Source organism: Brachionichthys hirsutus, unplaced genomic scaffold, assembly GCF_040956055.1.
Source record: "Brachionichthys hirsutus isolate HB-005 unplaced genomic scaffold, CSIRO-AGI_Bhir_v1 contig_244, whole genome shotgun sequence".
NCBI classification, from domain to species: Eukaryota; Metazoa; Chordata; class Actinopteri; order Lophiiformes; family Brachionichthyidae; genus Brachionichthys; species Brachionichthys hirsutus.
Window position 1 is genome coordinate 28,821 of NW_027180453.1, and position 27,186 is coordinate 56,006.

Here is a 27,186-nt window from a genome sequence, read left to right on the forward strand (position 1 = left end):
TTATACAATCCTCCAGCAAATGAAAGTGAAGAAAGAGCCTGAAATGCAGGCTAGTGACTCACCACAACGGAGCATTTCTTTCATCTGTTATCTTGAAGGAAATGAGACGTGTCTGTGGTGTTTACTTGTGAAAACGGAGGCTAAAAACACGAGCCGTATCTTAAAATGCTTATTTTTGTTAAGAATTATGTTTATACACTACTTTGTAACACAGAGTACATTTGTATTCCCCTTTGGCCTCTCTGACATTAGAAAAGGTCATTATTTGTCTGTTAACTTTTAATTATATTCCATTTCAATTTAAAGTGATGCATTTTTCATGGACATGGAAGTCAAGCCCTTAACGCTTTAAATATCTTTGGAAAAATCATGAACTGAAATGCATGCTGGTCAACTGCAGTTACAAAATGTTACACAAATCTACATCCTGTCACGAAAGTCACTCGAACCAATCAAGATATAATTAAATGAAATGTACATTTATATAGATTGGCCTCTCAACACATCTTGCAGTAAGACTATATCCTTGCCCTTTCTGCTCCTGAGGACATACGCAGACAGCTACGTCTCTAATCCTGACATAATTAGCTGGATAATCACCTTCCATTATATAATCCTCTGGTTTGGTAAGGCTTCATACAATACGGACACCCCTCATTCACATCGTCACAAAGGACAATCACTTTAAGAAGAAGGTAAGCTTTAATATTAGTGGTTTGTCAGCTTCTTTTAATTGGAAGCGTAAAATAATTGTAACCATCTGAAATCAGTAAAAGGCTGACGTATACTTCTCATTTGCAGTATATTTGACTATCTGGAGTACCCGCCGACAGACGGCCTGCCCACTGTTTCCATTTGTGTTTGGTTAAATAAGAATAAATAATTGCATCAGCAGCCTTATTTAGCGCAGCTCCAGTGTGTGACTATCTGACGCGACACAAATCAGGAACAAGAATTATACAAAGTGGCATTAAGAAGCGAAAATATGTCCGTAAAAAAATAATAATCTCATTCTCACACTCTGTTTCCTCCCATATGTGCCAACGTGACGGAAGGAAGGCGCCAGTCTCACTTCAGACTCGTGGCTGAGCGGTAGGAGGTGGTTGAGAGGTGTTAGGAAAGGTGAATATAAGATGGAGTGCTAGAACGATTGCATTACGATTGGGGTTTTTTTTATGGATCGACACAGGCCCACTGGGATCGATCATCTTCTGGCTGGCCAGCAGTGAAATGGAAAGATGGTAGGAACAGGGGGAGTGTACAAAAATGGGTGACGCCTCACCTAGACTCCTGGAGCCGTGTTGCTATATAACATATGTAGGGCTCCGTAATCAGTGGCTTTGCATGTTGTGTTTTTAGCATGTTACTCGATATCTTTTAGCTGTTTCTATTAGTAGTTTAATGTTTGATAGAATTGTTGTTTTCGTTGTATTTTTGTATTATGTAAAGTGCTTTATAATTTTTTTTAAAATATTATTACCATTAGTAGTAGCAGTAACTGGAATAAGAATTTTGAAAATAATTTTTTTGTCAATCAAAATGCCAAAATGCTTGAAGGGAAAAGCTCCAAGTCTGTTCGGCAGGTCTTGGAGAAGTTCACTGTGTGAAAGTAATTGGAGAAAAGTTTTAGAAGTTGCAGAGAGAACGAGGCAAAGTCAAAGCCCGTCCTGTGGACAGGCGCTGAAAATGATCATTTTGCTATAAATACTAAGGGCAGTGCATCTGGGACCTGTGCACGGTTAATTAAACGCCGCAGAACCAATGTCACTGTATGTTGCGTCAAAGAAAGAAAGCAAATGCATAAATAGATCTGGAGCTCTGCACTCCTCATTGCTAATGGGGATTATTAAGATTGAACTAATGGGGACTAGCAATGATCCTTCCTTTAAGTTATTTCCATGTTCGCTTTTTTTTTTTCAGTTGTATGCAAATCAATAGAGAAACCCAGTAGTATGGTGACTTTAGTTAGAAGAAGGTGCAGCGCACCAATGCTGGCTCTTCATCCGTGTGCAAAATGAAAAGGCATTACATTATATTCGAATGGCAACCGTGATGTCACGTACGGATGCAGTGAATCACAGCAATTATCTATGCACTTAATTGTACCCCCCCCCACCCCCCCCCCTCAAAAAAAAAAATCCACTGACTAATGCTTCTTCTACAGAAAAAGGTGAGGACACTGAGGTGACTCAGTATCCTTAATGAAGACACTCCTCAGCTAAACTTACTGAAACAGTTTGTAAGGCCTCTTCTGTGCACGTCTGACTTGGATAATGAGGTTAATCAAGCAGCATATATTTGATCTTTGGATAACAAAGATTTCACTGATTCGATGTTAGAGTTTGGACTCTGCCCAGGGGCAGTGTCTTCTCATGCAAATTGAACATGGTCCTGCAAATTATCCTTTCATCCGCTCTCTCGTTGTGATCAGGCTTAGCGCCACATTAGTCCACATTAAAATGTGTGATCCAGTATAGGGTTTATACTTCACCTCCTGTTGTTCCACATTCTGTGTGGCAGATTTGCCCATCAATATGTGCTCCTATAGCCCAACTCTGAGTGAGTAAATTACACTCAAACTGCAAAAGAAGTAAAGGCAATAAGTTAAATAGATCTCCACAAATCTGGAACTATCATGGAAAATCATATTTGTATGGATCTCTGAAACTACTGATGATAAGCAACATATTCTAAATGACGTGAGTTCATTTCCAGGGTTATAGAATACTTTTTTTTATTTTATTTGGGATTAGATAGACGTTGGTAAAACGCCTCTGAAAAATGTCTTACTTTGTTTTGACATGGCAAGTCATCTCTTCCCCATTTATTCAAGCTTCAGTGAAATTGGCGATGAAAGAGGTAGACAGTCTCTGAATGCTCCACTTTTCAAAGAATATTCACGTCCAGACTCTGAACATTTCCTCTTCTAAAAGTTATAGATATGAATGATCACACGGCTTTGGTGAAGCCTCTCTCATTGCTGTTTACCTCTACCTAGGAAGTAGTGCTTTCACATGTATTGATTTGCTTGCATGTCAGCAACATAATTCTGTGGAAGTGAGCTCCATTACAGATGTATTTATTTATTTTAGAAAAGGCAGGGGTGCTACAGGGAGATTGAAGTGCAGCCATGAATCGCATTAAGGAGCGAACTGCCCGAGTTCTGTCTGTTTTCTGTCATTTTGCACTGCATGGAGGCCTTTCTTTTTTTCTTTTTTATAACTAATACAATGAAGCTCTTCTCTCCAGTGGCTCTTGTGGAATATTTTTAGAATATCCACTCATTGCTCAGCTCTCCAGTGCACCATGCTCTCAATCATCAGCAATGCCCGTTGTGTTTGTTTTTTGCCCAGTCCACCTGTCCCTCTATTTCATTGCTTTAATTAGCTTGATTAGGATCTAAAATTGCTTGTGTCAGCTCAGTGATTGACAGCAATTGGCCACTTAGGGGAGGAAAGCTGCAGACCCAGACCCACTCACATGCTTTTGTAGTAAAGCATGTGAGTGTGTGTGTGTGTGTGTTTGTTTACCCTGACGGGAGTTTATGCTCACTGAAGAGCAGCGCTATTCTTCAGGCAGACAGTGTCAGACCAGCACGATAGAAAATCCAGATATCTTGGTATGTGCAATCTGAATGTTTTGGTGCATGAAATTGACAAATGTCTTACATACAAAGCAGAATCTAAAGAAATAAGAATATAATTTAGTATAATGCACGAGGACAAAGTACAGTATGCTGAATGCAGATGCTATAAACCCTTTTCAAGGACTTCCCCAACTGTATGTGCCTACCTGCATGTTCCTCCCTTCAGCCCCCCCGTGCAGCTTGTTGCAATCAGCATGCATCACATGCGCTCTGATCGCGTGAGAACGTGACAAACGGGCAATCACTCCTCAGTCGTGGCACGTTTTGTTCACCCCAGTGGGAGTTACAAATGCAGCTTGTTTCATGGAGGAACATTAAGCAATGTAATTCAGAGGACTGGCTGCTCTTCAACTCTCTTCTTATTGCAGCTTTGGTGGACTATGTAACCCTACACATGTAGCAACAGCTCGATCAGGTCTTGGGTATTGATCTTAGCAGGATCTGCGCATGCATATGAGATGACAGAATGTTTATAGCACATCGCAGCATATTATGGACGTTCATCATCAGGTGCTCATAAGAACGGTAGAGGCCGTGACAGAACATCCATCTGTTTCCCTGAGCAGACATCCATAAGCCTATCCTCCTCGTTTACAAGTCCCACAATTACGATTGTCATTCTCTCCATTTTTCATCATCTCTCTCTGTTCCATCCTCTACTATCTCACACTCTCATCTTTCATTCTCACGCCGTTCTTCCTCTCCTTAATTTCGGCTGGCTTGAGCGTTCCACCCACTCACACTGCTGTGTTTCTGTTTCCTATTATTGTTTTTGTGTATGTCCTCTTGTCCAAATTAGTCTATCTTTGAATTGTGTTACTTGGAGCACCACCCCATTTCTCCTTGGCTGTATTGGCTATAGTTTAAAGACATATCCGTGTCGGGCGATCTCTATATGATCATATATGTATCATCCGCTCATTCTTCTGTTCCCCTCAGCTCTGCCGACCATTTTAAGCATCTTTAATCAACTTGGTTTGGGTTTCCTAATCAGAGAGGATGATTTAGCAAGCTATGAAAGATAATTCCATCACACATTGCTACTGCAGACAAGTTGATTTTGTGTTCACGTTTCAAATGTTGTTGTCCAAAAATGCATGTTTATCTTTTTGAATCTGACTGCTCTTATTGAGATTTCTTGCATTTCCTTACCTTCACCCTATTCCATGTACTGCATATACTTTTTTTTTGTCCTACAGGATGTCTTTGAAAAATGCAAAAGGTGTTGCAGAACCTCGGCCACCCTCTGTTGCCAGGTCAGTGCGTTTGTTGGTTTCATGAGAGACATGGACACATGAGGGACGGCGCACCTTTTTAGGCAAATGCCCATGTGATGAGCCGCAAAACTTAACAATGCTCATTTTTCTCGTTTAAAAAGACAATCATTCATGATACTTGTGAGACATTGCTGTGCCTTTGAACTGATTGGTCTCTTTATTTCTTAGCATGGCTCCACGAGGAGGAAAGGTTGCAGCGCCCAGCAGATCGCCAGCATCAAAGCGATTCAAGAAAAAGGCCCTTCAGCTCAGCCTCTCCAAGAAATTCTGGTTATTATTATCATTCTGCTTTTAATCAACGCTGATTAGATCGAGGGGAGTGGATTGTGAAGAAATGTGCACCCAATCACCATTGTTGTTTGTTGAATGAGATAAAAAAAAAAGAAAAGAAAAGCTTCTAATTTACTTCTCTCTCCAAACGAAAAGTCAATTCCGAGTGACTAATGACATCAAGGATGTCTGATTGAACTGCTGATGTTTTTCATTTCGCAATTATTTCAAGGGAAAGGTAGGAGGAGTAAGACCCTGAAATGTGCTTGTTTGTTTTCAATTAGGTAAGTAAGGATGGGGAAGTACACGCCAGTACACGACACTGATGGTAGCCCTCAACTTGTGACCCACAAATAAACACTTCACAGCTCGAAGTCGCCCTCAGCCCAGCCAAAGAACTCTGGGGAGGCAGACAGTCGTCGGAACAGCAAAAGGAACCTCAGTAACAGCTCGGCGGTGGCCGCTGCCTACATCTCCTACCTCAATAAGCTCTTTGGAGAGGCAAGTTCAACAGAACACACGCTCTATATCACTTGTCCCAGTGTTGACACCCTATTTGAAATTTCAAGCTGCCTTTTAAAACCATCATGAGCAGGTGTCAGGAAACAGCACATAAAAAGTGCACCAGATCACTATCCAGCTGCTGCTGATGTCACAAGCCTGATGCAGCTCACGAGTCTCATGCGACACCATAGGCCAACCTATTATATCTATCTATCTATCTATCTATCTGTCTAAGTTTTATTTAACATTTAAAATGTGAAATAAGACAGAACAAAAACCATCATTGATTTAATGGAGAATATATATATAAAATATAATTTACTGCGTGGACATCATCTTCCATTAGAGTAATTTTCTGGCTGGTTCAAATTAAGATTGGCTCTCCTCATGCTGATCCCAGAAGGTTACAGAACATCTTAGAATATTGGGCCAGCTGGCAAGTAGAAAGGAGCCCAAAACGAATCCAGTTCCATGGCACCGTCACTATTTCTGTGAAAAAAAGTTATTTATACAGACTGTACAATTTACAGAATGCAATTAACGGCACAAGTAAGGTAATTTGTTTGGACGAATGGTATATTACAGCAAGACCCCAGGTTTCAGAAGATCAGTGTTGTCTTTCATAGTCACTGCACAACATGCAACATGGTGCCAACAATAAAAACTACAAGCCTGTTCATGTGACTTATGATTATGTTGTTTTTATTGTATTTTTGTTGGTTTGTAGAAGCTCTTAAAAGTTATTTTAACTCACTGCATCGGTTTCTGGAGAAAACATATAAAGAAGAGCCAAATATCTTCAACACAGAACATTTACCATGAAATATATCCCAAAAATCTACCCTGAGGAGAGATATGTGTCTGTGAACGTTTAATGATGCTTCATATCGAGATGTCTTAACAGCTAATGGGACAGTTTCATCGTTTTGAAAGCAATTTATGGAAATTGAAAACAGCATCACATTGACCTTGGGCTATTGTGGACTCCACTTCCACATTCTTCCCTGAGTTGCTACCTCAGCTGCCCTGGCTGGTTTAGATTTACTAGCCGCCACGTAGCAAGTTCTGTGCGGTATCCTCACAGTTAGAGGATGCTGCTCCGACACGGAAGCAAGGAGGCCATCCATTCTGCGGCACTCCCAAACCCTGTCTCAAGTATTAATAACCCCCGGAGCAAGGTTCACTGTCAGCACTCATTAGATCCAACTGTCAAACTGGCCAGCAGAGGCAAATGGCGAAAGAGAAACAATTGGTGTATTTACATGAGAGATGTGAGGCAAAATGCCCTTCTTCACTCATCACTGTGTAATGTTGCGCACTCTGCATTCTAGAGTTTCTTCTCAGATTTACAGGTAAACCACATTTATGCAATGCAACAAAATGCCCTCTCACAAGGGCCATGTTTGCAAGGTAATGGGGCTGAAGGCAGACAGAATGAAATGAGCTGTTAATGGGTTTGTTCTGACAGATGATTTCAGGGTCTGAATGGCATACTGCCTAATCCTTTCTGCAAGGAGAGAAAAAAACAAATCACATTAATGTGCTGACCTTGCTATTTACATGTGCCCTTGTAGGCTGGAGAATCCTGTAGTGGGAAAATGGTTAGGGGCTTTTTTTTTCTGTCGCGTCAAAACAAATAGAAAGACATATTTAAACTTTAGCGCTTATATAAACCATAATCTGTGTTGCATTTGAAGCAGCAGAGTACATAATGAGGTAACTGTTGTTGCAATTACATCCTGACAAAATTGGAAACTGCTATTCTGGATTTGAGCAAAATAACATATTAGCTACCCTGAGTAGCTAATATGTAGTATCATGCAGTTCCACTACTACTCCTATTCACGAGATGTCTTTTTTGTCTTTTGTCTTTTTATGAAATTTTCAACAGTGAGAGAACCAATGGTTGAAAAAATATTTCTTTTATTCAAAATGTAGTTTACTGTAAGCAAAAATCCTACTGAAAATGTAAAAGCATAGATGATGCTTTTTCTGTGTCGCTGACACATTCAGATCATAATGTTCAAGGCTGTCTTTCATCTCTGTGCAGTACTCAAACAATGTTTTTAGATGAAATGTCCACAGTGTGAGTCAAGTTACGACAATCAGATGAAAGTGATGAGATTTCAAGGGCATCGTTTTACTCTGAATTTCCTATATCCTGAAAAGAATGTGAATTCATATAGAAACATCAGAGAGAAATGCCAGTACAGTGTATGCTGTTATACTGTGTATAATGATTCATTTCTACCTCTTACGTATTGATTGATATCAAGGCTTGGTATCTTTTTTCTTCTATGCATGGAAGTGAGGAAAATAAGCCCACATCTGTGACACATCTGTGACACATCTGTGCTTGAAATAATGAGAACTTTTTTCAACTTGTCAGTCTGGTTTCTTTGAAGTTGTACTTCTGCTCAGGCTTGTTCCTCCTTTAAGCTGTCTCTATATGACAGGCTTATTTATTCCATATGAAGACGTCTGAATGGTCTCGTGAAAATGAGCGCATTTATGGATCGATCACTGTAGGATGGAGCCCCGTGGCACTCCAAAACCTCCATGTACTGTATGTATTTTAAACTAAAACCTTAATGCATTTTTCATCTGAGGATATGCATTTGTATTGTATTCCTACTGTTGACTGAATAATATGTTTTTATTAACAACCAGTAGGTGTTCATTAAAATGTTGCTATTTTAAGCTCTCTGAACATTATTTCTAGCTGTTTATGTAAAAAAAAAAAAAGATTGGTGGAAAGGGAATGATCACCTTGAGGAAATGTTAAAACAGGCCAAAGCATGCTGAATGTTTTAAATAATAATCTGAAAATCATATTATGCTCTATATGTCTGTGTAGGCTAGCGGGTATCTCTGTCTTACGTTACATGAATTGCGCAACTTGGTGCAATTGGTCATTTGTGAGTGTGTATTTGCATGCACAGCGCTTGAGCTTTTGTGTGTGTGTGTGCAGCATGTATGTGGTATTGTGTCATTTGCAAATTAGAAAGACATGTTGCCAGGCGAAATCCCATTAGAGTCCAGTGAGCCCATGTGGCAGTGTTGACGTGATATGCATGTTATTCCAATTTGCTGGTAAAACAAGATTATTGGGGCAGCATTTCTCTTGAGAATTTGGTGTTTCTGAAACACCCTGATTTTACATCCTGTCCTCTGATGCTATCTTCTAATTATTTCCACTGTTCTTGTTTTTCTTCTCTGCTCCACAGGAGAGAGAGCTGATGCCAGAGGAGCTGGATGGTAAGATGTTCGATGTTGTAATTATGATGAAAATGCACGATAGATCACCGGCTAGCTGCGCAGCTTCATCAATCGCATTGATAGTTTCCCTTGTTGAGCTTGTTCTTCTTTATGATTCATATAATTTATATAAGCGATTGAAACTGGTTTGAAATTTCCCTCAGTGACTCTGAGTGATAAAATCGATTAACCCAACATCGCTACCTGTCTATGTGTGTGTGTAACATTTTCTACCCTACTTTACGGTTTCTTGCTGTAATTTTTATATATGTCTGTCTGTCTGCCAGAGCTGCAGGTGGCCTTTAAGGAATTTGACTACGATGCAGATGGCTTCATCCATTACAAAGACATTGCAGACTGCATGAGGACCATGGGCTACATGCCTACAGAGATGGAGCTCATTGAGATTATCCAGCAAATCAAGATGAGATGTGTGCATGGTTTTAATTTCTTTTGTAAAAACGTGCTCATGATCGATGGGCCTTTCAGAGACCGGGGGGGGGGGGGTGTGTGTGTGAACGAATGAGTAATGTGTCCGTTTGTTGCGTAAACGTGTGCTCGTGTTGCCGAGTCTCTGAGGAAGTGATGTTTTCCTTTAAAGTTGGGGACATTGGAGACACTTTAGCAGACTGATTAATGGCCCTCCCGCTGCGGGTCCAAGGACGTATGAGTGCGTGACTGCATGAAGGAGTGTTGAGATATAACTTTCCTGCTGCTGTTAAGTGACGGCCCGTTTGTCTCTGCTGTCTTTCCCGAACGAATCTGCCTTGTCAGTGTTGAAAGAATAAAGTAAATCATTATTGCATAGATTTTAGACATGAGCCTTTGGAACCAATTTCTTCAGCGCCTACATGGTGTCCGAGCAAAACCCGGAAAATCTCATTTGAACGTCTGACTCAGCCTTACGGTTCAACGACAGCCACGCTTTGTAACAAACCCTTTAACACGGACAGATTCCGCCGACATTCCACAGTTACTGCTGCACATTGAAGCTCTTCAGCCATTAGTCGGTCCGCGGAGGTTTTCTCCGGGTCCTCCATTTTCCTCCCACCTCCAAAAACATGCGATTTAGGTGATTGATGATTCATCACTTTAAAATTACAATTAAAATTGGCCGCGTCCGATGTGTTGAACATTTCTCGCCTTCTTATCTCTGAAACAGGAGCAGGGTGATTTTTGGTATAAGGATATGTCCCTTCATTTCAGCTTGTTGATGATGGCTGTCTTTAACCCATGCAGAATTGGCCTCCGATTCTTCTCGCACGATCTCCGTAGCATAATCCCTGGACTATTAATATCCTGAAACTCAGCATTACCCAATCAATTAAACATAATGAGACATTTGGGAGAGATTTGCTGCTACATGATTAAAGACTGACCCGCTGAGGCACAGAATCTCTTCAGGGCAAACCTGCACAGATTTCTGCTGCACAAGGTTAAAGCCGGTCAAGCAACAGCCGAACCCTAGCTATGGACGCTCTTCCAAACTCAAACAAGAAAGAATTAATGGCCTTTTATTTCCGGACTCTCCGGCTGCCATTATAACTTGTACGTGACAGCTTGAGTCGTTGTAATGACTCTTTTCTGAATAGTTTCATGATTCAATTCAAATTTGAAAGCGCAGTGTGCGTTTGATTTTCATTCGGTGGGAACTGATTAGATTTCTCAGAACACAAAATGACCACGCGGGTCTTTCACATTGGAAAATGAAAGCAGGCCGGGCATATTGGTCGACGTTATCAAATGAGCCTTTCTTTTGTTCAAATAATAAATGAGCCTTCCCTTCATATCAGTCCCTTCTGATAATTACCATGGGGATCGAACCAAACAAAGCTGAATCTCTCCGGGTTGAAGGACAAATGCATTCTCATCGTCTTCTATGCGCCGAGGACATTTAGAAACATGTTCCGGACCATGTGCAGCGCGACTATACTGTCACCGTATTCTCATTACTGAAGTACTGCATGTAAGTGCAATATTGAAATACAGCCCTTGAGAGCGATGGTTTAAGCAACAGCTGCAGTTTGCTGCTATAATTTAAATTGCTGCATCGTCGTGTTGCTTCTTTGATCGATTCTACTTTTATGTTAACGGTGAATCATTTAGCGAACAAGAGATCAACCGTGAAACAGTTCAACTTCAGCTGCTTTAATCATCACTTGTTTTAAATGTTATTTTTCTATTACTTTACTGACAAACAAAAACAAAGAATCAGTGTGTGTGTGTTTCGGCAGGGGGTGGTCATGTAGACTTCGATGACTTCTGTGAGCTAATGGGTCCGAGGATGCTGGCGGAGACGGCTCACATGGTTGGCTTGAAGGAGCTCCGCTGTGCATTCAAACAGGTAAGCCGTCTCCAGGTAGACATCTGACTTCAAGCCAGTGAACGGGGGGGGGGGGGGCTAGAAGGATGCAGTAACCTTTCTTACCAAAGGGGGAACTATCTATCAGTGCATGCTGAAAGCGCGTTTGATGAAGCTTTTATGATGCCGGGTTCACGCTTTCCATGAATTTATGTTCTATATTTCCTTCACCCATTACTTGCTCATTAGAAATGCTTATTTTATTTGACATCTCGCGGCGCCTCATTGGTCTGGGGGACGTAATGTCGATACAGAGGCGGGCACACCAGCAGTCACTGACATGGTTCTCCCTGAAGCCCAAGGTTGACGTAGCCTCTGTGCAACCCAGACAAATGAAGCGATTGTGTGATTTACCATCGCAGCTTCACACACCGGGGCTCATTCCTTTTACTCCTTGCAAGCGCAATAGTTGTTAAGAGTTCGTGCAACACAGCCAACACCGACATTATGCTCTCAATGATTACAGCTGATGGGATATTGCAACTGGGATTAATTCAGCTCGATACACCTGCACGCATTCACTGTGACGACTTCGTGTCTCCTTTGGGAAAGCAGCCGAACGTCGTCTGTCACCAGAAAGCTCCTCAGGACGATCAAGTGAAGACAGATATTTAAAGTACTTTCTTTTTTTTAACCAGTAAATATATAAACTTCAGTCTGCGTCTAAACAGAAACTTTCACAGTTTCAGAGCATCGTCTACTGAAAATGCATTTTCAAGTCATCCAAACACATTGTCACTTCAAAAGGGTTTCTCACTTCAGCACCAACAGCACATGAGTCAGCATTATCCCATCTGCAGACTCAAGCTGTTTTTAGACTCGCATGACCGCATGCAGTCATGTTGCAACTCCATACTGCAAACTTGACTTCTGTGCTAATCTCCCCCCACCCCCCAAGAGTGAGCTTCGAGCTTCTTTATCTGAATTTGTATCTTAATGACTTTATGTCTTTCTGTTTCTATCTCGTTCCTCCTCCTACTCATTACTTCATGCATTCAGTGCCTCCACGCTGCTCATTGTCCCAGAAACGTCTCTACGTTCTCGTTCCCTGGGACAGCTTTAAATCCCTTTTTGCCTCTTCTTGCTCTGCTACATGTGGCCACCCCCCTCCGTGAAGTTTGACTCTGATGGGGACGGAAAGATCACCATCGACGAGCTGAAGGATGGCATTAAGACCCTCCTTGGGGAGAAACTGAAGAAAGGGGAGCTGGAGGAGATCATCGCAGACATTGACCTCAACAAAGATGGCACCATTGACTTTGATGGTGAGTGGTTGAGGACTAGGAAAGTGTAAAAAAAATATAATCTTTCAATCTGGATCTGCAGATCTAAATGTAACAGTTTCTTCTCAGGAATAAGACCCGTCCTCTCCTCAAACAGGTATCATTTAAATACTTTCAGTAGTTTGTTTCTCATCCTTTGGCCCCAAAGGCCTCGTCCGTTTATCTGCTGCTGTTCGGGCAGCCTGAGCCTGGAGGTCAAAGCTTGCAGTGATCCAGGATTTGCACCTGGGGCCAAAAATACCTTAAAATGAATTTGTGTTTTCCTTGGGAAACAAATGTGGCTGATCACATATCCTCCTCCTCCTCCCCTTAACACAGGTGATAAAGTGTGGTTATTAGGGTTGTTAGCTGTATCTTAATTAAAGTTATAATTAATAGCATCTATCGCAGTTAAATTTATCATTCATTCATGAGAAAATATTTGGAACCTGGTTGATGGGACCTTAATAAAAGCTACTCTAGCTAATCAAACATGAAGTTTAGAATACCAGGAGTTTGGGGGAGGAGTCAGTGAATCCAGGTGGTACAAGTTGAGACGAGATGGGGAGAGGCAGGATAATTACATCTAGGTGGGTTCGATAGAACGGACAATCCAATCTAATTGGTACTGCATTAAGGCAATCAATACGTAAGCCTGGACAACTGTCACACTGTGCTGGACTGCTCAAGGACTTTGCAGGAATGCCATTACCACGTTACCGCTCATGCATATTAATAATAAAATGCCACAAGAACACACACACACACACACACACACACTCGCTCACGCACGCACACATGCAGATGCCATTAATGCCTTGGCAGAAACAGAAATGGCTTCAAGGCGTGATCCTCTTTGTTTTGTCTCAGTATTCGAGGAAGCCTAATGGAAACATACTGTATGAATAGATATATCAGTCTCCAAGGGGATCGCTAAGAAGGTTCTCTTCATTATCATCCGTTAGACCCCAGGACAGAATATCAGTGTCTCTGTCCGGTTCTAGCTGTGTGTGAAGAAGATAAATCTTCAAGCGTCTGCAGCAGCAGCAAAATCGTGAATAACACCCAGTCGTGTCTTCAGACTGGAGTGTTGGGCAACCAGCATTAAGTTCTCTGATTTGGTTTCCTTCTTTTTATACACAGTGCTTTGAGGGGTACCCAAGAGAGCGTCTGAGGGGTTGATCTGGGGTTAAGCGCTCATGCTCTGCCGATCAATAGTCAGACTGTCACCTTTAAACAGACGTTTGACAGACCGGCGATTGAAGTTGCCTTCAGCTGTCTTGAGCTATAGCTCTTATTGACGGGGACACATCGATGGCACTGACTCACTGAATCTACATTAACGGATACAACAAGCTGAAACGAGAGGTTCGCAATCAGATTACTGAAAACCTACTGGCAACATATTGAACGAAGGACTGGGGGGATCCATACCTGGCGAGAGAATCTACCTTTCATTCTATGTTGTCTGAACAACAGAAAAATATTAGATGCCATGTTTGCATTTTCAATAAAGTTCCTGTGACCTTTCTGCTTTTTTTTTATTTCTATTTTTTGACGGATCTCACCACTAGACTTTTCATTAACTGGGTAATAATGGGCTGGCTTCTTAGCTGCTGTCACTTTATAATATTAAGGTGTCATAATAGCTTATAAGTGGATGTGCTGTTGTCTCCCTCTGCAGAGTTTATCATGATGCTTTCTGCACGATGATGGATGAAGAAGTCGGGCCGTGCAACACTGGATTCAGCGTGTGATGAGCACCATCTTATTCCTGCTGTTTCTCTGTCATTGTGTGTGTAACAGCGCATTAGAGTCACAGTGGCAATGCTTTTCCAACGATTATTGAGATTGAATGATAGCAGAGTGTAAATGCAGAGTTATGAAACGCTCAACTGCTACAATGATGTTGCACTGTCGTCCCCTAGTGGCTGTACATCGTAAACTGACAAACTGGAGCATTTGTTTGTAATCTGTGTTAATCTATGCTCTCATTAGGGATTTCAACCTGGCATGGCTCTGGAAATAAAATGTCAAAAATTACCAGTGCCAATAAGAATTGAAAGTTTGTATGCTGAATTTGAACAAATTATTGTAATATTTGCCTACAAATGTTTTATCTTACCTTACATAATTAGTCCTTATAAAAAGCGAACATTTATTGTCTACTGTATTTGATTTGTTACTGATATGTAAAAGCTGAAGTAGTTCACCGCTAACCTTTACTAATGCTCTGCAATATAATAAAGATGGCGATTATATTATATTCTATTTGGTACTGCTGCGTTCTTTTCTCTTTCACATTTAAACCCAATTAAAATTTTACTCAGGAAGTGCCGATTAATTTTATTGATTCATGTCATGGTCTGTCCCTCCAACCAACAGGAGGGAGAGTTCTCTGAGATATGGAGGCACTTGAGAAGGATTATGAAGAGGTTGCAGTCGACCAGCATTAAGGCTGAGGGAAAAGAGGAAGGAGAGGAAGATCATGGCTTGAAATGAAAAGCAGTCCTTGAAAGTCGGTTCTTGACACTTTATTTCATTCTTAACATGGTGAGAAACAATGCTGCGTGCCGCTTGTGAAATTACAGACAGGAAATTATACAAATTTGATTTAAAGTGTCATCAAGTAGACAAGCTTGTCAACGTCCACAGCATGCGAGTTATTCTGACGTCAGCGACAAGGAAGCCGTCGAAGGAAGGCGAACTGTTAACCTGCGGACTCAAAAGGCGCTTCAAAGCATTACTTTGGCCGACCCGAACCTGAAACCTGGTAGCAGCGGCGTTTAGAACTCCTCGTTACTTCTCTCTGGTTCCTTTGGCTCGCCGTTGGCCCGCCTGCAGCTACGGCTTCCAGTGCTGGAGAGGCCGTCTCTGCCTCGCCATCGGAGCTCTGCGCCGGCATGTCTTTCAGCCACTGCTGGTAGTATCCACGGAAACCATCGATTTGGACCAGGTAGTTGTTTCTGGACTTGTGCTGACAATAACAGAAGGGAGGAACGAAGGCATTGTGATTTTCGAAGTAAAATATATCATTCCTGTATTTATTAATTTTTTAAAATACAGCGAAATATAAATTTCTCTCCCTCCTCATTCACACAGAAATGTCTGCATTTGTGTTTTCACCTGGTCATAGTTAGGAGGATACTGCGAGGCAAACTCCAGCTGTCTAATGATGACTTCATTAGGCCACACCCCCATGGCGCCCATGCGCTTCAGGATCGTTGTCAGGTAAATGTAATCCAGCCGCCGAGAAGCTTGGCCAATCAGAGCGGAGAACACGTAGACGTTGGGCTTAAACCCCGCCCCCTGTGGAAAGATGAGTACAGACGAGAGAAAGGAAGATCTAATTTCAGCAAAACGTTACTGTTCATTGCTTCATTTCCTCGATAACATAAAAAATAAATAAGTATCTGTTGTCATTGGACATTTCCGGACGAGCATCACCTCCATGTCTTCCAGTAGCTGCAGACCATCCTCCTTTCTTCTGCAGCCTAACGCGAGGCACCCGAACGTCTGCACGTCCACCTCTGCGTTGCGCTCTCTCATTGCGATCAGCACAGCCTGGGGGGAAAAAGTGTGTCAGACGTTCGCTCACATGCTTTTCAGCCAAAGTCGCATGAAGACAATCTTCTCTTGCTTCTACCCAGAGCTGCGCAGCAGAACTGAGCCAGATGTCGGGCGGCCGGACTCTGGCTCTCCATATTTAATCTGCATGTTTGTACCTTTGCCCCCTCCGCGTCGCCGGCCTTGGCTGCTCTGCGTATCACAGAGTTAAAGAATGCAGTGTCGAGCTTCACTTTGTGTTGCTTGGCGGCCGCCAGGAGAACCTCCAGCAACTGGTCGCCCAATTTCATGGTGTCGGCCAGCAGGGTCAGAGTTCTGATGTCTGGGCTGAGTCCGTCGGCGTCCATCTTCTCCAGGAAGCCTTTAGCGCCTCCGATGAGCGCGAGCCTGTCTGAGGCGCCAACCACAGATCCAAGAGAGACCACGCTACTCTTCTGTCCTTCCAAAAGGTCCAATAAGTTCGGGGCCGTACAAAAACCTGCGGCGTCATCAGGCGGCAGCACAGGTGGAGCGACCGGTATCAATTGGGTGGAATCTTGCCCGTCGTGGAACTCATCCTCGCCGTCTCCGCCGTGATGCAGTGGATCAGGTTGGACAAGCAGCTGCCTCTCCAGGAGGTCCACGTCTGTCACATTGGGAACTCCAGATAGCGACGCGTGTTCTCCCGTCCCCTTCTGGACGGGTCTCAGCAGCGCAACGGCGGCGAGAGCCGGATCGCCAATCGCACAATCCCTTGCAATCCGCAACAGGAGGTTGTAGTTCTTTAAGTTCGGCGCGATGCCCGACAGCAACATCTGGCGCCAAACCTGCAACGGAATTATTCAGGATACAATAATAAAATGTTAAACTAGAAAAGCACAGAGAGAGAGAGAGAGGGCAGACTATCCTAAAATATGTCGTCATTGTGGGATTTTGACAATCATGAATTTACCTGTAAAGCCAGTCGGAATCCTGCTTCTTTGTCCTTCAAACAACTCATCAGCAGGTAGTGAAACGTGTCCCGAGTTACAGCATGGCCGTTCTGCAGCATGTCCTAAAAAACAAACACGAGCCCACGATGCAAAAAAAAAAAAAAAGACTCTAACGTGACACCGTTCAACAGAACCCACGGCCCGCCTCGCACCCTGAGCGTGTGGACGCAGCCTTCGAGGTGGTTGTTGATGGCGTGCATCTTGAGGAGGGCGTGGTACGTGATGGTGCCGAGGGCGTAGTCTTTCCCGCGGAGTTCTCGCTCCAACTTCAGGGCTTGCTGGAGGCCGGCTTGTTTGGACGGCGATTCGGCGCAGGCGTTGAACAGCGCGGTGTAGGTGGCGTCGGTGGCAACCAGACCTCGCTTTTTCATCTGGGAGAAACACGCAAATAAAAAAGACAGGAGGTTCCACGCAGAGAGAGAGACGATGACTAGCGTGGCGTGCGGGCGTAAATCGAGTATTCTTACGTCATTGTAGAGTTTGAAGGCCATCTTGAGTTGTCCTGCTCGACCACAGCCCCCCATCAGGACAGAATAGTTCAGCTCCTCCGGCTGCAGCTTCTCCCCCTGCAGCATGTCTCTGTGAAACAGGTCCAAAGCTTCCTGGAGCTGTCGGAGCGCCCAAGAAACAGAAGAGATGAGAAGGCGAGACACGCAGGGGAGACTCGAGCAGCTCAGCCAGACCAACCTTGTTCTTTTTTATCAGCGTCTTGCATTTTATGAAGTACCAGTACGGCGTGTTCCTCCTCCTCATCCCGGCCCTCCTGCTGCTGAATTCACCCGCGTCTTCCTCCTGGTCGTCCTCCTCGTGTTGGAGATCCAGCATGTGCGGGCTGGTTTTCCTGAACGACCTCCTGGAGGATATGTCCGTGGAAAGGGAGCCGAAGTTGTCGCGTCCCACGGGGTCGCTCTCCGCGGGGGGGCCCGTACCTCCATCAGAGGCGGCAGATAAGGAGCGGTATCTGGCGGTCGCTCCGCTCGGCAGATGCGCGAAGAGGTCGTACGACCGGCGACCTGACGAGTGTCGGGCCCATGTCAGACTTGAGCTCCTAAAAGTCGAAAACAGCGGGATCTTAGTGCAAGAGACGAAGGCGTTTCTCCCGTTACGCGCGCAAGAACAAGCGACGGACGTAAACATGTTGTGACTTTTTTTTTTCCTAGTTCACGCTTGACCCCAAACTATGGCGTTGAGAGGGTATCTAATGTAGCATCTAGCATGTAGGATACCACGATGTTTACAACACAAACAAGACATGAGTAATCGATATTGATTAAAATAAATAAATAATGGCGTCCTGATGCTTTAATCTGTTGATTAACAAAAACATTGACCGAGGATTTAAAAATAGTTAATATAGCCGGTGCTCAGCTACATAAATTATTAACCTATTTTACCAATCATTCTAATCTGTTTGAATAGAGCATTGATGGAGTCGCCAACTTCAATCGACGATATCGATGATCGATTATTATGCCTACATTCATACTAAAGACGTCATATCCGTGAATGTTAATAAACGATACCGCCCCCAGCTGGTCAACAATAGATGTTGCGTCTCCTCGCTTCTCGCTTGGGCTTTTCTTCTCCTGATGGACGTTTGTTTGTTTTTGGAAGCAAGCGTAGCCCTGACATGGATTAAAAGTCAAATAGCGTGGGGTCTGTTTCTGCAACTGTAAATGTGTCAGCAATCCATTATATAAAATAATTGAATTTAGGAATGCTTATGGAACTCAGTCCTTATTCAGTGAGGCAGTGGACACTGAGGATTCTTATTCTTTCGGCCTGTCCCTTCAGGGGTCGCCACAGACACTGAGGCTGGAGTTGAAAAAAGAAGAGCATTTATTGTTCAAACTAATAACATCAAACATCCGAGTGAAAAGCCAGGGCTACCCCCGCCCCCCCAAAAAAACCACTTTATAGATGATGTACATATAACGTCCTTGACACACTTCGATAAATAGTTAACTTTATACAATGGCAAAATGAATGGAACTCAAGCTGATGCAACACTTATCTTGTAATCGCCATAACAGTGTTAAATGGTATAAGGCAAATTCAGGCCAAGCTCAAACTCCGCAGGAACCGTCCACTCTCCTCAAAGTAGAGCAGATTTCAAGTAACAGCGTTGCTGACTGTGTACATGCTGTTCACATTTCTTAATTTTATTTAAAAAAAAGAAATGCTTAGACTTTCTAAAACAAACACATGGTAAGAATTTACCAATATCTCAGATTGTACATTTTAAGTTAATTCAAGGGTTGATGATTTAGAGATGCAAAATAAGAATCACAAAATCCTCACACTCCAGAAGACATTATTTTTGGAAGAGTGCACATACGACTTTAAGGTCAACAGCGTGAGGAAGGAAAGCGTTCGTATTCATTTTATTTCACGTTAAGAGAGATTTAATGGCCGATCTCTGCATGAAACTCGGAAGAAAAATGATGGGAAGAAACAAAGTGCCTCACTTTTTCTGTTTCTTTTTAGTGGAAGCCTCTTTGCCAATGACGGAAGCTGGGCGTGGCAAACGTGATATAATCACATAAAAATAAATGCGATCCTCAGAAGAGATCAATGATTACTTCTGAAAGTGCACATTCACTAGCCTTTAGTTGCACTTGGCTTTGCACAAATCTTTTCTACATGCTTCTTCTCAAGCACACCTCATCACTTTTTAACGATTTCAACTTTTAAGAATTCATTCCATAGAATCGCCTCGACCCTTATCTCCTCTTATATAAATCCTGCAGCAAGGAAACAAGACTGTCTCACTACTTTCTTCACATCAGATTCAACAGCAGCAGCAACCTCAGCAACAAGGAATCAACCAAGCAGAAAAGCCATTCCGCTTCATTTTGCTACACGATTGTTCCGGTTGGATCCCATAAAACTGTCTGAAGTGGCAGCAGATGAAGAGTTCCTATCACATGTGTAATTTTACAGTCCTAAATCGATGATGTGCATCATTGGAAGTTATCCCTGAGGTGGTTCCAACGCATCTCTGACAGCGATCCACAGAGCTGAATTCAGAGTTGCTTGACTGATATTTCAAGGTGCAGGAAGCGCTAGTTGTTGGGGATGTTCTGCAGATACGTCAGGATGTGCTGGATCTTCACCAGGCGCTCCTTGAGGCTGGCCATGGAGAGGACAGACAGCTGGAAGCGTGGGTCGATGGGCAGAACAGCCAGGAGCCACCAGCAGCAAGCTGGACCATTCGGAGTCGCCTGGAAGAGAGGAGGGAATTTAATCTCTGTCATGTTCTTTGAGCCGAATGAAGGACATCTGCAGACGTCTCTTTACCGTTAATGTTTCTAGTCCTTTCCTTCCCGGTAGCTCTGACTCATTAGAACTATTATTTCGCTAGTCCTAATTGGTATTATGGCTTTGTGCTTTTCACAACATTAAGAGGGATCTGAAACTGAATGATGTTTCCTTTATCTGTAGTACATTTTAGACCCCGGAGATCATGGCCACTGCTGTGCTGCCTCTGGGTGAGCATGCAGCAGGAGTTAAATTTCTTTTTTTTTACCACTCCCAACGCAGCGAGGGCCAGTAGGATTAGCTATGAAGCGGCACATAAGCTCTTTAGCCTATATTGTCAATGGATCCCGCTCCTTGGTTGTTCCAACGGTGGAGCAGTAATCCTTTTCAGCGTCACTAGCTGAAGCGTAGCTAAGCCTGTTCTGGAATGAACACCTCTGACACAAAGGAATCTACAGTATGTTAAACGCGGGTTTCCCCAAAAGGAAACGTCGGTCATGGAACCAATGTCAGTCAGGCGACTAAATCATTATTTCCATGTGTAAAATAAGAATTACAGTAAAGCGCGGACACGATTTGAATGTTTACCTGGATGTCAGCTTCCCTTTCTGGCATCGGTCCAAAGTGCTGCAGGATCTGTTTGTGGAAGTGAAACTTCAGGTTCTGGAACCAAACGCAGGCCTGGTCGTAAACGGCGTCGTGCAGCTCTTGCAGCCTCCTGAGCTCATCGCTGTCCTCCACCTAACAGAAAGGTATCGATTCACAATCAGCATCTTGGACCGCTGACAACAAATGATAGCTAAATGTAAAACGGCCTCGAGGCTTTGTAAACATTTGCTTCCTGCCGCTGACGTGAATCCTGCGAGTTCTTACCCTGATGTCCTCCAAATGCTCAATATTAGCGGTGCTGTAGCCGTCCCTCATTCCCCGGGACAAGACTCGAAAGCGCTTTCCTCCAATCGCGTCCACTACTGATCGTCCGTCGGGGAGGAAATGGACGTTCCTGATGATCAACATGCAGCCATAATCTACAAACCTGCAGGGGGTGGACACAGCCTCCAGTCAGATCATCGATCCGTCTGTTCAATGAACTTGTGAAAGGACTCCTCCATTTCACGGTGCCCGGGCGCTTACCCTTTCTGGGGGTCATTGATGCACATCCCAAACTGCCGCGTGCCCGTGTCCATGCAGCGGCGAATCATGAGGCGGTAACGTGGCTCGAAGACATGCAGGGGGCAAGGCACAGTGGGGTAGGCCGTGGTGCACACGAAGATCGGCACGTTCTTCACGAGACTGCACAGAAGGGGAGACGAGATTTAGACACCTGGAAGCTTCTCCACACGCAAAGATTTAATCAACACCGAGACGCTTACTCAGAGAGCTCCCGCGTCTCCTCCAGATTCGTCTTGGTCCTCTCTGAATACTCCTGGCTTAAATACCGCTTGATCAGCGTGTCCAAGACGGCCGTCACCGTGAACTTCCTGCCCGCTAAATACTGAAGAGATCACACGAATGAGTGAATAAACCAGGAAGACGAGCAACGCGCAGATTAAAACACGCGTCGCGTGTGATTCCTCACCTCCTTGAGGCTCTCTTTACAGAGCGGACATTGGGGCATGTGGTCCAAGCAGCGTTCCAGACAGTTTTTACAAAAGGTGTGGCCACATGGTGTCGTAACGGGATCATAGAACAACCTGCGTCGATCACATGACAGATTAGTTGCGGCCGCTCCCTCATTAATAAGCGAACGAAATGAAAACGGGGGCATCGCTTACCTCATGCACAGAGAGCACTCAAAATCATTGAGGTCCAGCAGGTCCCTTGGAACGCTTCTGGCCGTAGCTCTGGCGGCGGCCTGGTGTTCGGAATGTTTCGACACGCCTGAAGTCGAGATTTCACAATTTATTTTTCTCAACATCAAACGCGCCATTAAGTGGGTCACTGCTGATTTGTTGGGAAATCAAAGCGAGCTCATTAATGATTGATCTTAAGCAGGAGCACATTATTTTGGCAAGAAAATCCTAATAAAGTGTTTACGAGAAAGCGACAAAGAGAAAGTAATCCAATTGGCTGACCTTGCTTTTTACGCTTGTTACTGCCGCCGTCCACAAAACAAGGTTCCATGTCCGACACCGACAGCTTCCTCTTCAGCAGGCTGCCCTTCTCCTGATCGCCCAGCTGAGGCGCAGAGCAGACTCTCTTTAGCCCGTCTTCACCGCACGCAGGAGTTCGGCTAAGACCGGACCAGTCCAGGCTCTCCCAGCGTTTCTACAGGACGGCGTCGAGAAAGGTGAGAAGATGGCGGCGGCTGCTGAGAGCAGTCGGCCATCCGACGATGAACTGTGATTCGTACCTCCGGATTGTCCGGATGCTTGCGGACCGGGTGCTGCTCCGGTTGAACGAGTGTTTTACTGTGCAAGTGAGGCGACTTGTTGCGTTTCGTCTCCCTCAGCCCAAACTTGACATTCTCATCGGTTGGAGATAGCAGGTCACTCAGAATCTGTAAAAAAAAATAATCAGAAGTCAAACAATTAATACTCCAAATTTAAGAGGCAAATATTAAATACTTGTTGAAAAGTATTCTGAATTCAAAAAAATAAAAGAAAAAAAGGTTTGTTAATGTTCAGCTATGTGGCTCCCTCACTGTTGCAGCCGGAGCCATTTGTCTTTCACTTTTAATTCAAACAGGAACCTTTAACAACAGATGCAAGCAATCTTTTACACGAAATACCAAAGGAAGACTGGATATATAATCCATATAATATACTCAGTTATAATACAATATAATACAAGCTTTAGCAGGTGAGTCCGGCTGACGGCATGCGAGTCAAGTTCTGACGCACGAGGAGTCACATTTGTTTTCAAACTGTAACCAGAACATGAGATGCACTTAATCCAATCGTCCATTTTGTGTTGAGGAATAAAAATAAGGCAATTGCAGAGACAAAGACGCTTCAATTTTCTGCGAGCGAATCAACAAACGCTGCTCTTTTCCCAATTCACATCGACTGACAGATCAATAAGGACGAGCTGAATAATAAAAGCACCATAAGTGATCTTCAACAGAGTCCATAGCGTATTAAAAACAGCATTCCTGCCTTGTATCCAATTGAAATGTTGCTAAAAGATCACAGAGACTGCCTCACAGGCTGCTCGTCTTCCTCCCGGCTGCTTGTATAAACACTGAGCAGCATGACTCGGCTGACTGCCACATTTCAGAGCACAGTGTAGTATTTTGACCTTTTCTCTTCCCATACTTCCAACAGACGAATCGCTGCTCTTTCTTGAATTCTCCTACCTTCTCCACTTGTCTCTTAGCAGAAGGGAAATCCTCGTCCACGGCCAGACACTGGAGGAAGGCTTGGAGGGACTCGTCCACTTGGCCCATTTCATGCAGTACCATTGCTTTCCTATAAAAAGTCTGAAGAAGTGGGTGGAAAAAACAGGCATTAAGTCACCTTTCAACGTTTGTATACATGTATTTTCCAAGAATTAAAACCCATATTGAATTACCAGCAGCAAGAGACTCTTTTAATACAATCACTAAAATGGAAGGCAGTAAAACTGGTTTAATGTTTATTCCTTCATTGTTGAATCGTACTAAGAGATGGCTACAGGTATACGGTAGAGACTTTGACAGTAGGATTTAACTTTCGGAGCCAGACGTTTGCAGCATTTGGTGGCGACTTACTTCAGCAGGAAAACCGGACCCACGACAAAATTCGACATCATCCAAAGCCAGGCTGTATTGTTCAAGAGCTGCGTATGCCTCGGCCCGAGACAGCCGCGCCGCCGCTTTGTTCTCCGAATCTGCAGAAAACAGAGGTGGAAGAAAATCCTTTAAAATCACTAAACTTGGAAACCACAACGTTACTATTTAAACGGATAGCATTCATTTGTCATGGAATAAATCGCAAGGTCCAAATCATCAAACAAGGCCATCCTTTCTTACATTCATAGGGAGGTGTTGTTTACCGGAACAAAAATGTCCAAAGTTAAGAGTGCAGTAAGTCAATTGTTGCATCACAACAACACAAACTCATAGGACAACTGTGGCATTAATACGTCTCAAGACATTGAGAGAAAAATGTTTTGATAAAATGAGGATAAAAAAGATCAACCGTAACATTTTCATCACTAAATGCATCTTAGGAAAAAAGGCTCATTTGAATTCATGCCTTTACGCTGTTGTGTAAGCCCATGAATGCGCGTGTTTCTCACAAGTCCTTGCAAGACAAATCACAACCTAACAAACCTCGACATTGTTCTCTTATTTTGAATCCCTAGACCTGATAACATCGTTGCTGCTTTTATCCACCCGCTCCTTTTCCCAGGCTGCACCCGTCTCTTCTCAAGTAATCGGTCTGTATTCATTTCATCTCATCAGGCTCAAGATATCGAACGGGAGCAAATCCACTTCCCCTCCCTTCACTTATGCAAGTTGCAGCCTCGACCCTCCACAATCTCTCTCCTGTTAAATCATCCGGCACAGGGGAAGCCTTATGTTCCCTCTTTGCATGAGACGAGGATCTGTTCCAGAAGGAGTGCGTACCCAACTAAAGGCGCCTCTTATACCGACTCCTAAATTCAGATTCCGTTTTAAAATCTTTCATCCATTTTCCTTAAGAGAACTTTTTAAATCTGGCATTTATAAAATACAAAGGTACCCCCCCCCCCCCCAACACACTCAATTTTATAGGTTACAAAACCAAAAAAAAAAAAAAATGTGTCATGACCTGAACTTACGCAATTTACGCCCAGTGCGCACGCGCAGTTTCTGAACTTCCGTAAGGAGGGCGGTTCCGGGTTACGCTTACAGCCAATGGGATAGCTCGAGCTGGGCAACACATGGCGAACATAATAAAAGGCATTAAGATAAAAGTCCAACACTCACCACGTCGGATGACGTCAGCGGCCAGCGCCACGGCTTCGCGGTAGCGTCTCCTCCCGCACAGCGCGTCCACGTCACTCAGCGCTTTGGCCGTCTTCACGTCGTCGGGGAACCATTTATCGAACAGTCCGCACAGAACGACGTTCGGCTTCTCCTCTCCGGTTACCGCCTCGCCGCACCGCCTGCATTTGGAGAGGAGCCGCCGCCGCAAGCACCTCTTACAGACCGAGTGACCGCAGGCCATCGTTACCGGCTCCCCGAGAAAGCTACGGCAGTTCGGGCAGCCGAACGTCTCCGCCTGCGCGTCCGTGGAGCTGTTGTCCCCGCTGTCCCCGGCGTGAACCGAGGACGCGTCTGCTCCAGCCGCCTTCGCTTTTCCTTTGAAGTTACGGAGGACGCAGTCCACGAAAGTGCCGAGTTGTTCCGGTCGAACGGGGCCGTACCGCACAGCCGCGGAAAACCAATCGATCGCTTCTGTGAGGCAGTTCCCCGTGGCTAATGCGTTAGCTTTCTGCAGTATAAGTTGACGGTCAGCCTCTTCTCCCGAGACATTATCGATAAAGAGGACGCTTCCTTCCTCCGCCGCGTCTCCCGTTCGCTGTCGGGACATTTTCGCGTAGTTAAAATGTTATTTGATCTTGCTTTATTCCTGCAGCTGCTCAGAACAGAATAGTCACTCTGTCTGTGGAGTTTATCACTGATAGGCGATTGTTATATATATCAAAGGGAAAAAAAAAAAAACACGTCACATGACCAGCGAGCTCGCGCCGTGATTGGTCATAACGCCTCTGTTACAAAACGTGTGGTTACAAAGTTTCATAACTCCGGAAGAGACGTGCTGATGACGTCATGATACAGAACTCTTGTTTTAGCGAAAATTAACTAATACTACTACTACAGAAAGTATTTGAGACATAAGACAATGAACGGTCTGACATATAGATAATAAATTATTTTCTATTAGAATGTTTGACTTTGAAATTCCAAACAGGTTGTGTAATAACATTTTGTAACACATGACAATTTTTGTTTTTTCAATTCGCTTCAAGGATATTTACGCAATCGTATAATTAATATATATATATATATCTATATGGTACATTGTCAAGACATAATCATATAATCATCCTGATGGAATTGTGATGTTTGCTCAATCGTTGTAAACATTGTGCATTGTAACTGTGCTTTAAAGATTCGTTCACTGTTAAACTAGTATAATGTAATAAGATCACTTAAACTTATGGTTCTGCAAATTATCATACGTGTTTAACACTGAATAAATATTTCCTCCTCCTACAGACCACATAAAGATGACCCTGGCATGTTTCGACTATCTATTAGAAGGCTTCTGCTATCTTGTCTGAACACTCTGACATTTGAGACTTACATTTTACCACCCAGTGTGTGAGGATGGAACTGACAATGTTTACAAGCACTTATCAGACATCTTTGTTTTTCTCCGTTTCTGGAATAAACCTGGAATAAACGCTGTCCATGTATCTGGAAAAGAAATCTTGCTTTGTGTTGTCCTAAGCTCAAATATGGTGTTTCTCCCATAAAACACCATGATGCTTATTTACATATTATTTCGTGATTAACCTTGCAGAAACGGAGTCGCACGAACCTGATACTGACTCCGTTCAGTGTGGACGGACACGGCCCTCTAGTGGTTTAAGTGACGCATTACATTACAATCAAGCACATCCCGTCCCTTGAAAAAACTGAATCGTCCCGTGTTGGACCGACAAGGCACGCACTTTGTCCCGTAATTTCTCTGAAGATCAAAAATAAAACAGGGTGATTTATATTAGAATTTACGGCAATCGGTAAAAAAAGAAAAGTCGTTTTGCACCCAAAAATAATTTTTTGAATGGCAATTTTGTTTTTTGATTGCATTATTATAAATAAATAAAAAAT

At 43.6% G+C, this 27,186-nt stretch overlaps 3 protein-coding genes across 3 annotated transcripts; 1 reads left to right on the forward strand and 2 right to left on the reverse strand.

Annotated features, from left to right (window-relative positions):
- The first annotated feature begins 4,846 nt into the window (after positions 1 to 4,846).
- LOC137915014 (calcium-binding protein 2-like) lies at positions 4,847 to 14,292 on the forward strand. The gene is made up of 8 exons (XM_068758494.1): positions 4,847 to 4,902; positions 5,092 to 5,193; positions 5,562 to 5,694; positions 8,925 to 8,955; positions 9,243 to 9,386; positions 11,190 to 11,299; positions 12,435 to 12,582; positions 14,264 to 14,292. The coding sequence occupies exons 1-8, from the start codon at positions 4,847 to 4,849 to the stop codon at positions 14,290 to 14,292; spliced, it is 753 nt and encodes a 250-aa protein (XP_068614595.1).
- Positions 14,293 to 15,103: 811 nt separating this feature from the next.
- Positions 15,104 to 18,254, reverse strand: LOC137915017 (pentatricopeptide repeat-containing protein 1, mitochondrial-like). Its single transcript, XM_068758498.1, has 8 exons — positions 17,805 to 18,254; positions 17,585 to 17,725; positions 17,270 to 17,488; positions 17,078 to 17,179; positions 16,305 to 16,952; positions 16,027 to 16,143; positions 15,706 to 15,888; positions 15,104 to 15,556 (listed from the first exon to the last, which is right to left on the reverse strand). The coding sequence occupies exons 1-8, from the start codon at positions 18,252 to 18,254 to the stop codon at positions 15,323 to 15,325; spliced, it is 2,094 nt and encodes a 697-aa protein (XP_068614599.1). The 3' UTR covers positions 15,104 to 15,322.
- A 690-nt stretch (positions 18,255 to 18,944) lies between these two features.
- On the reverse strand, positions 18,945 to 25,879 carry LOC137915015 (LON peptidase N-terminal domain and RING finger protein 1-like). Its single transcript, XM_068758496.1, has 12 exons — positions 25,273 to 25,879; positions 24,070 to 24,188; positions 23,677 to 23,799; positions 22,732 to 22,878; positions 22,454 to 22,646; positions 22,154 to 22,259; positions 21,958 to 22,072; positions 21,752 to 21,873; positions 21,513 to 21,671; positions 21,252 to 21,414; positions 20,967 to 21,119; positions 18,945 to 20,341 (listed from the first exon to the last, which is right to left on the reverse strand). The coding sequence occupies exons 1-12, from the start codon at positions 25,877 to 25,879 to the stop codon at positions 20,183 to 20,185; spliced, it is 2,166 nt and encodes a 721-aa protein (XP_068614597.1). The 3' UTR covers positions 18,945 to 20,182.
- Positions 25,880 to 27,186: the final 1,307 nt, after the last annotated feature.